At 36.6% G+C, this 10,213-nt stretch overlaps 1 protein-coding gene across 1 annotated transcript; it reads right to left on the bottom strand.

The window, feature by feature from the left end:
* Positions 1-2,173: 2,173 nt before the first annotated feature.
* Positions 2,174-8,688, bottom strand: txn2 (thioredoxin 2). The gene is made up of 4 exons (XM_084112867.1): positions 8,538-8,688; positions 6,982-7,304; positions 5,409-5,532; positions 2,174-2,776 (listed from the first exon to the last, which is right to left on the bottom strand). Exons 2-4 carry the CDS (start codon positions 7,302-7,304, stop codon positions 2,660-2,662), a joined length of 564 nt encoding a protein of 187 aa, XP_083968993.1. The 5' UTR covers positions 8,538-8,688; the 3' UTR covers positions 2,174-2,659.
* Between the last annotated feature and the right edge of the window lie 1,525 nt (positions 8,689-10,213).

The following is a 10,213-nucleotide window of genomic DNA, read 5'->3' as shown; positions in this document are numbered from 1 at the left end:
GAATATATACATATTTAATTGCCCATAATTTAATTGTAGATATGTCTTAATAGCAACACTATGAATGCAAATCTAACAAACTAACCTATACGTTTTAATGAAAGTGAAGATGTCTGATATGTACATCTAGTTCACAGAAATATTAAACAATAACCCCATTAATTGCAATAAGTACTCATTTTTAAAATAATAACAATAGTAATAAGATGCTGCTCGGGCCCTTCTGTGTGGCACATCTTACCCCAAGGGTCTACTTTTCTCTTTTCACTTCAAAATACAGTGAGGAAAATAAGTATTTGAACACCCTGCTATTTTGCAAGTTCTCCCACTTAGAAATCATGGAGGGGTCTGAAATTGTCATCGTAGGTGCATGTCCACTGTGAGAGACATAATCTAAAAAAAAAAATCCAGAAATCACAATGTATGATTTTTTAACTATTTATTTGTATGATACAGCTGCAAATAAGTATTTGAACACCTGAGAAAATCAATGTTAATATTTGGTACAGTAGCCTTTGTTTGCAATTACAGAGGTCAAACGTTTCCTGTAGTTTTTCACCAGGTTTGCACACACTGCAGGAGGGATTTTGGCCCACTCCTCCACACAGATCTTCTCTAGATCAGTCAGGTTTCTGGGCTGTCGCTGAGAAACACGGAGTTTGAGCTCCCTCCAAAGATTCTCTATTGGGTTTAGGTCTGGAGACTGGCTAGGCCACGCCAGAACCTTGATATGCTTCTTACAGAGCCACTCCTTGGTTATCCTGGCTGTGTGCTTCGGGTCATTGTCATGTTGGAAGACCCAGCCTCGACCCATCTTCAATGCTCTAACTGAGGGAAGGAGGTTGTTCCCCAAAATCTCGCAATACATGGCCCCGGTCATCCTCTCCTTAATACAGTGCAGTCGCCCTGTTCCATGTGCAGAAAAACACCCCCAAAGCATGATGCTACCACCCCCATGCTTCACAGTAGGGATGGTGTTCTTGGGATGGTACTCATCATTCTTCTTCCTCCAAACACGTTTAGTGGAATTATGACCAAAAAGTTCTATTTTGGTCTCATCTGACCACATGACTTTCTCCATTGACTCCTCTGGATCATCCAAATGGTCATTGGCAAACTTAAAACGGGCCTTGACATGTGCTGGTTTAAGCAGGGGAACCTTCCGTGCCATGCATGATTTCAAACTATGACGTCTTAGTGTATTACCAACAGTAACCTTGGAAACGGTGGTCCCAGCTCTTTTCAGGTCATTGACCAGCTCCTCCTGTGTAGTTCTGGGCTGATTTCTCACCTTTCTTAGGATCATTGAGACCCCACGAGGTGAGATCTTGCATGGAGCCCCAGTCCGAGGGAGATTGACAGTCATGTTTAGCTTCTTCCATTTTCTAATGATTGCTCCAACAGTGGACCTTTTTTCACCAAGCTGCTTGGCAATTTCCCCGTAGCCCTTTCCAGCCTTGTGGAGGTGTACAATTTTGTCTCTAGTGTCTTTGGACAGCTCTTTGGTCTTGGCCATGTTAGTAGTTGGATTCTTACTGATTGTATGGGGTGGACAGGTGTCTTTATGCAGCTAACGACCTCAAACAGGTGCATCTAATTTAGGATAATAAATGGAGTGGAGGTGGACATTTTAAAGGCAGACTAACAGGTCTTTGAGGGTCAGAATTCTAGCTGATAGACAGGTGTTCAAATACTTATTTGCAGCTGTATCATACAAATAAATAGTTAAAAAATCATATATTGTGATTTCTGGATTTTTTTTTAAGATTATGTCTCTCACAGTGGACATGCACCTACGATGACAATTTCAGACCCCTCCATGATTTCCAAGTGGGAGAACTTGCAAAATAGCAGGGTGTTCAAATACTTATTTTCCTCACTGTAAAAACTTTTACTCCACAAATCTTAAAACATTAATGTGTCCACAAATCCCTCATTAACAGACACATAAAACTTATGTCATATAGACTATATTATAATGTTATAGATCACTATATTTTCCAGAGACACAAAAAGTGTAGCCATTCATCAAAAAAGTGCTGAGATGAGATTGTGTCATCTATGTATATATATGTATATATATGTATATATATATATATATATATATATATATATATATATATAAATATATATATATATATATATATATGTTCAACACCAGCCATCAGTCCGATTTAAATATTGTACAGTTTCTTTATTCATAATTTTACTTGACTAGTTGGTTATATTACAGTTTATTTGAGTTAAAGTCTAAACAAAACCATCATCAAACTCATGCATTCTGCACAAAATTCACAGTCATATCCAAAAAAAGAAAGAAAAGCAAACGGAGACAAACACACACACACACACGTCTGTAATCATCACACACTTACACATTAATAGGCATTCAGGTGTGAAACGCTGGAAGGTCACCCTCGTGTGGCCCAGATGAGTCGACCAGCTCTCTGACAACACTTTACTACACTTGTACCGCGGTAAACACGGTTAAAGCACTGCCCTCTAAAAAGCACATGATGACACAGACACAGTCAATGAAAGCAGGAGAGACGGTGAAGCGAAGACGGTCCAGGTTGCAGCAGTTGTCCGTGTTTGTAATCAGATGTAATGGCGTTTCCAGAGGGAGGTGGGCGGGGCTAGAGTGGCGTGACTGACAGCTTCACTGTCCAATCAGCTTCTGCACAAAGGAATCCAGCTGGTCTTCATCTTTGATGCCCACAAACTGGTCGATGACATCACCGCCCCGCATGGCGATCACCGTGGGAACGGCCGACACCTATACAGCACATCAGGAACAATCAGCATCCCATAATAATCGGAGGAATCATTCCCGTGTGTTGTTGTGATTCATTCATTGCCTTTTTGTTTGACGTAGGAGTCAAGAATCAGAAACATCTGACTGCCGTGGTGGTTGACCAATCAGAGTCAAATATGCCAGAGAAATAATAAAAGACATCTGGAAAAACACACTGTAGAGAAATGAAGTGTATTTCTATATATCAGAGAAGATTATCATGTGAAAAAAACTATGAATCTATTTAGATTTTATTCCTGTGGTCTCTGAGAAACACTACTATTTTTGTATCATTGAGACACTATTATGGTTTATATTAATATTTAGATTTTCTGATGTCATTTTTATTTTAGTTCAAGTTTTTGGTCATTTGTCTATGTTTTTATTAATCTGTATTTGCGGATAAGTTTTGTTAGTTTAACTTGAACTACAGTCCCTGACAAAAGTCTTGTCGCTTGTGTACAAATTGACCTGAAGTGCCACTGAAATATATTTCTAATCAAGATTTTTCTACAAGAAATGGCTCATTTTAATCCCAACAGCTTTTGTAATAATGTTTCAGTGCAAAACGAAACTGTCAAAAAGTATTCTAATATTCACAGCTTGGTAAAACCCATTGAAAAACAACCCCAGTACACTAGACCTTCACATCAACTGCAACTAGACCTCTGCAAACATGCCTAAGATTCACCCTGAGACTAAAGATTTGATTATCAAGAGGCTGAAGACCAGATCCACTGCTGATGTGGCAGACACCTTCAATGTGTCTAAGTGTCAAGTACAGAGGATAAAAAAAACATTTGAAGACACTGGAGACGTTTTTGACAAGCCCAGGTCAGGCAGACCCCGCAAGACAACTGCTCGAGAGGACCGTTTGTTGGCTCGAAAATCCAAGGCCAGCCCATTTTCCACTGCAGCAGAGCTCCACGAGACCTGGTCACCTGAAGTCCCCGTGTCAACCAGAACAGTTTGTCGGATTCTGTCTCGAAATGGCCTCCATGGTCGAATCAGTGCCCAGAAGCCAGCACTAAACAAAAGACAATTGAAAAACCGTGTGGCATTTGCCAAGGCCCACAGCCTGCTAAAAGGATGGACGCTGGAAAAGTGTCAGAAGGTGGATTTTTCAGATGAATCTTCTGTTGAATTACACCACAGTCGCCGCAAATATTGCAGGAGACCTACTGGAGCCCGCATGGATCCGAGATTCACCCAGAAAACAGTGAAGTTTGGTGGCGGAAAAATCATGGTTACATCCAGTATGGGGGTGTGCGAGAGATCTGCAGGGTGGAAGGCAACATCAATAGTCTAAAATACCAAGAAATCTTAGCTACCTCTTATATTCCCAACCATAAAAGAGGCCAAATTCTGCAGCAGGATGGTGCTCCATCGCATACTTCCATCTCCACATCAAAGTTCCTCAAGGCGAAGATCATCAAGATGCTCCAGGATTGGCCAGCCCAGTCACCAGACATGAACATCATTGAGCATATGTGGGGTAGGATGAAAGAGGAAGCATGGAAGACGAAACCAAAGAATATTGATGAACTTCTTTGCTATTCCTGATGACTTCATCAATAAATTGTATGAATCCTTGCCAAACCACATGGATGCAGTCCTTCAAGCTCATGGAAGTCATACAAGATATTAAATTTGGATCTCACAGCACCACTACTTAATTTGCTGACATATTTTTGTATTTGCAGTAAATTTGTTCAATTTTTCAAAACTTTTGTCTTGCCAAAATTTGACCTTTCTGTCTTGATTAAATGATAAAACTTTTTTCAGGAAACTAATTTATTTCAGTGCATTAAACATCATTTGGGAGGGTTTTGAGCTTTTTATATGAGCTATTTCTAACACCAATTGATTAATTAAAAGTCAGTTTAATAGCAGGTGTTTCTACAAAATAGATAAGCGACAAGACTTTTGTCAGGGACTGTAGAGTTAAACTGCCTTGGCACTAAATAAAATACATACATCATTTTGTTTGTAAAGTTAGTAATGAAAGTGTGTGCTTTTTTTGTGTGTGTGTGTGTTTTTTCTGAGCTGCCAGTCTCATACTAGTGTTATTTTTAGTAATATTAATATACAAGGAGTATATATTAATATCTAAATAAATGTAAACTATATATGCAGAATATGTGATATATGTATATGCAATACACCTGCAATTCAACTGACTGTAGTCCTGGGAATAGAATATAATCTAGTGTGTGTATTTAGTTTTGGAAATCAAATATAAAATAAAACAGTAAAAAAAAATCTAATGAGTGGAAATAAAATAAAACAGTAAAAAATCTAAGGAGTGAAATGTTGGAAACAGTAATATTAATACACTAATTTTTTTTAATTCACTTTTATTTTTCATTTTAGCTTAAACATTTTAGTCATTTGTTGTAAATTGTTTTAAGCTTTTGTCATTTTTTTATATATTTTTTTTAAATATTAATAATAAATAAATAAAACAAGTGAAAAAAAAACAACAAAATTCAGGTTAAACTTATTTCAGTCAGTCACCAAGGCACCATTTAGTTCAGTTTAAGTTTTTCTAACCTATTTTTATTTTATTTGATCTCAGCTTTGACAAATGTGTGTTAATAAGCGCGTGTCGTACCCCGTACTCGATGGCGAGGTCTGTGTGTTCATCGATGTCCACTTTGGCCATGGCGACTCGGCCCTTCTGTTTAGCGATGGCCTTCTCCAGCCGAGGGCCGAGGATTTTACAGGGGCCGCACCACCTACAACACACACACACACCTGCAATCAGATGATCTGACGGTCCCTACCACACACACTTCATATCTACATCTCAGAGAACTATCATCAGACTGAGGCTCGCAGAAACTGACATAAAAACGAAAAATGAAAACATCATAAATTATTCATTCATAATAAATATTAGGTTTTTGGTGAGTCGCACCACGTGACATTTTATAATCTGAACAAACCCAGTTCCCAATTGATATTTAATACATCATAGTGTCACTGTTTGTAAAAAATTATGAATGTATTTTAGAAATAATACAGGACAAAATTTTTGTATAGTTTTTTTTTTTTAAGTATAGAATTTTCTAAAACAATTTAATAATAAAAATTAAAAATTATAGAATAAAGAATAAAAAAAATTCTTCCACCACTTATATACTGTAGATCATTAGTCTAACTGCAGTTTGCTTTAATAAAAAACTTATTTTTAATATTAATTAATAAGAAAAATATAAATTAGTGTTTACTGACTGAAAATTCTGTTTAATAATATTCATGTTCATTAAGTAATATTTTTTATATTAATTTTACTTACAATTTACAGACTGAAACTATTAAATATTAAATAATATTAAATTATTGAATTATATTTTATATTTTTAAAATATCTGTTCCTTCATCACAATTTCTGTTTGTCAAAAAACAAAATCAAATATTTGAATTACTGTTTACCGACTGAAACTTCCATTTAATGATCATCTTTTTAAATAAGTAAATTTAATATTATATTAGTTAAAGTTTACCTACTGTAACTACCATTAAATAATATACAATTTAATAAAGTGATATTAATAATATTATTATTAATGGTGTTAATAATGATATTAATTATCATTATTATTAATATTAACTATGGTTTACTGAGTGAAACTTCTTCAATAATAATAATTTGATCTAATATTAATAACTTTAATCATATTAATATAAATTATCATTTGCAGACTGAAACCAACAAGTGATAATATTACTTTAATATTAATAACATAAAAATTTAGTGATTCGGGTTAAATACGATTGTTAATTTTATTTCTTATGCATGATATTCTTATTTCTTATGCATATATTGTGATTATTTTAATTCGGTCTCTATGTAAAGCACTTTGAAATACCATTGTGTATGAAATGTGCAATATAAATAAACTTGCCTTGCCTAATATTAATTTAATAATATTTTTTACCATTTACCAGCTGAAACCGCCGTATAATAATAATATTAATTCTGCAGACTATATTTAGCAGAGACATCTATGAAAAACCCTTTCCAAAAGCAGCGTTAATATCAATCCTAACATTTATAATATCATAATAATAACTCATAGACTCTTTACGTCTGCAGTCCCTGAATCAGATGATCTCTCTCCATCAGAGTGTGTGTGTGTGTGTGTGTGTGTGTGTGTGTGTGTGTGTGTGTGTGTACGTACTGTGCGTGGAAGTCTATGAGGACGGGCAGCTGGCTGTTTATGACCCTCTCGGTGAAGTCGTCGTGGTCCTGCACGCTGAACGACACACTCCTGCGGGAGGAGAGAAGCGGGAGAGACGGGAGCGAGCGGGAGAGGGGCGCCGGAGACGGGATCAGACACGAGGAGAACGACACACTCCTGCAGGAGGGAGACGGGAGCGAGCGGGAGAGGACAGGAGGAGACGGGATCAGACACGAGGAGAACGACGACACGCTGGCCGGCAGACGCTGGAGATCTCGCACAGACACTCCACACACTCTCCTCACCAGGAGCCTGAACGCCATCTGACAACACACACATCATTACAGTCAATATCATACAACACGTCACTTTACAATAACCGTTTTCTGTGTGGATAATATAGTTAGTTCCTGTGATCAAAGCTGAATTTTCAGCATCATTACTCCAGTCTTCAGTGTCACATGATCCTTCAGAAATCACTCTAATAATGATGATTTGATGCTCAAGAAACTATATGATTATTAGCAGTGTTGAAAACAGTTGTGCTGCTGATTAATATTTTTGTGGAAACTGTGATACCATTCAGACATTTCTGGTAAAATTGTGGTCAAATTTAAAAGAGAGACAGAGAAATTAATACTTTTATTCATCAATGACGCATTATATTGACATGAAAAGTGATGACATTTAAAATGTAACAAATACTTAAATAAATGTAAAAAAAAAAATTTGCAAAATGCAATTAACTTTCTATTCATCAAAGAATCCCAAAAAAAGCATCACCATTTCTGCATAAATATTAAAGCACAACTGCTTCTGATAATAATCATAAATGTTTATTGAGCATCAAATCATCATATTAGAATGATTTCTGAAGGATCATGTGACACTGAAGACTGGAGTAATGATGCTAAAAATCACAGGAATAAATTATATTTTAAAAATATATTCACATTGAAAACAGCTATTTAAATTGTAATAATTCTTCACAATTAAAAACATATTTCCAAACTTTTGTCAGGTATTGTATATAGCCTACACATTTTAAAGTGTATAATGCTTTATCATAGGCTAATATTTGTATAATATCTTACATTTTAATTGGGCAAAACACACACATTCATATGGAGGCACTAAACATATTTTCCTTCATACATAATATCAATTTAGCGTGTTTTGGACAAATATAATGTAGAAATAAGAAGCAAGTAATGCTACTGCTATATGTTATTGAATGTAAACTCAGTGTTGAATGACAGTCAGTTTCAGACACACTGTTGACAGTCTGACCGACACGGAGTCTCTATATACCCATCGCTCATTCTGTGCGCGTGTATTTGCGTATGTCTGTTCTTCATGTTTTAACTGCGGTTGTGTAAATCTGTGTGGTTTTTAACCTCCATGTGACTTTGAGCTTCTGATCTGTTGCGTGTGTGCGTTTATAACAAACCTAGTGAGTTTATGAACGCGTATGTAACGCGCCAAATCGGATTATTTCAGCTTCAATGTTGTTTTATGTGTTTATGATAGTTATGAGACGTAAAATAAACTCTTACCGTAAGCTCTACAGTCCTATGGTCACACGGACCACTGACGTACTTCCGCTCACGTGGAGGAATGATGCGTCACAGCGACAGCCCGCGGCGCGGAGACGAACTGCAGCAATATGACGAGTGGATAGTGACTTTTCTAAGACTACACTGAAGAAGGCGAAGGAGCAGTCTACTTTTGTCCGTGTCTATTTTTGAATGGGATTAATAGAGACGTCAAACGACAGACCGGCGGCGACGTCATGGCGACGTCACAGTAGTAACGTATACCTTACGGCGACGTGGCGACGGCGTACGTGAGAAATGTATAAAAAATCATAAGAACCAGGCATGTCGCCTAGTGTTGGGTCCGAGTCCACCATTGTCGAGTCCGAGTCGAGTCCAAGTCCTTAACAATCGAGTCCGAGTCCAAGTCCGAGTCCAAAGAGGGCCGAGTCGCACTTGAGTCCGAGTCCTTAACATCCGAGTCCGAGTCGAGTCCGGCCGAGTCCACAAAGATTTAAATAGTTTTAAATTGGCCTTTCACAAAGACCCACCCCTCTTACTGTCGCTACGTCCGACAAGCCATTCCGCTCTCACTCCACATGTTCTCACACAGTGAAATATATATTGCAGAGCAAAGAGGACACTGACAATGCGCCAACAGACAAGACAATAGGGGTGGGAATCTTTTACCATCTCACGATTCGATTCGATTCCGATTCTTGAGGCCACGATTCGATTCAAAATCGATTTTCGATTCAAAAAGATTTTCGATTCAAAAAGATTTTCGATTCAAAACAATTCGATTTTATTCATAATGATTTCTAATCAGGTTTCTGATCATGATCTACTCTCATCTGCTTTGCAATACAGAATGACAAACGGAGACATTAAAGTGTCTTTTTCACATTTATTAAGTTCAATTCTCAGGGAAGTGCCTTTTATAAAAAACATTGAAAAAATATTTTTACTTGGTACTTTTAAAGCAAAGTATTTATGATGACCCATAACGAACTTACTTCCAATACTTCCTATATTAATTGTATTAATAAAACAAATGGAAGTGATTTGGCAAGTCAACTGTAAGGTTACATTTGCCAGCATATGTCCCAACATTGCTGAGAACCAACAGGAAAATAAATGTGTGCCTGTACTAGCAGCATACTTGTAGTAAATTAATACAAACTTCAGCATATTCTGAATCTCTAGCATTTAATAATAGACTTCTAACCAACATCCTCTTGTTATTTCCAATGAGCAATATAATCCTTCAGACAAAAAAAAACATTTTGCTGTAGCAAATTCACAAACAGTTTTCGTTCAAAAATATAGAATTATGTACCAGAAGCTATCATAACGTATAATGCTTGTGGACTTATGCATATTCTGAATAATTAGTAACATACAAAGTCGCTCTTGACTTATACACAACTAAATAATAAAGAGTTATGACTTGAAATGTTTGCTGTATACCACAATCAAAAATAGCAAAGAAAGTGAATGAACATTCTGCAGAGAGTAACTTACAGTCAAAATGTAACTTTTTGTGACTGGCATTGCACATATTGCATACAGATCAGATCGGTTTACACAGCATATTGATGTGAAAACTAAACAATACAGAAATTAGCTCTCATACAAAAAAATACTAAACAGATCACAATGAAATTGCCAATGTTCCATACGTTAGCTTTTAACGA

This window comes from Abramis brama, assembly GCF_963993115.1.
Source record: "Abramis brama genome assembly, chromosome: 1".
In the NCBI taxonomy this organism is placed as follows: domain Eukaryota; kingdom Metazoa; phylum Chordata; class Actinopteri; order Cypriniformes; family Leuciscidae; genus Abramis; species Abramis brama.
Note: the sequence above shows the minus strand (reverse complement) of the source record. Positions and strands in the feature narration are given on the sequence as shown.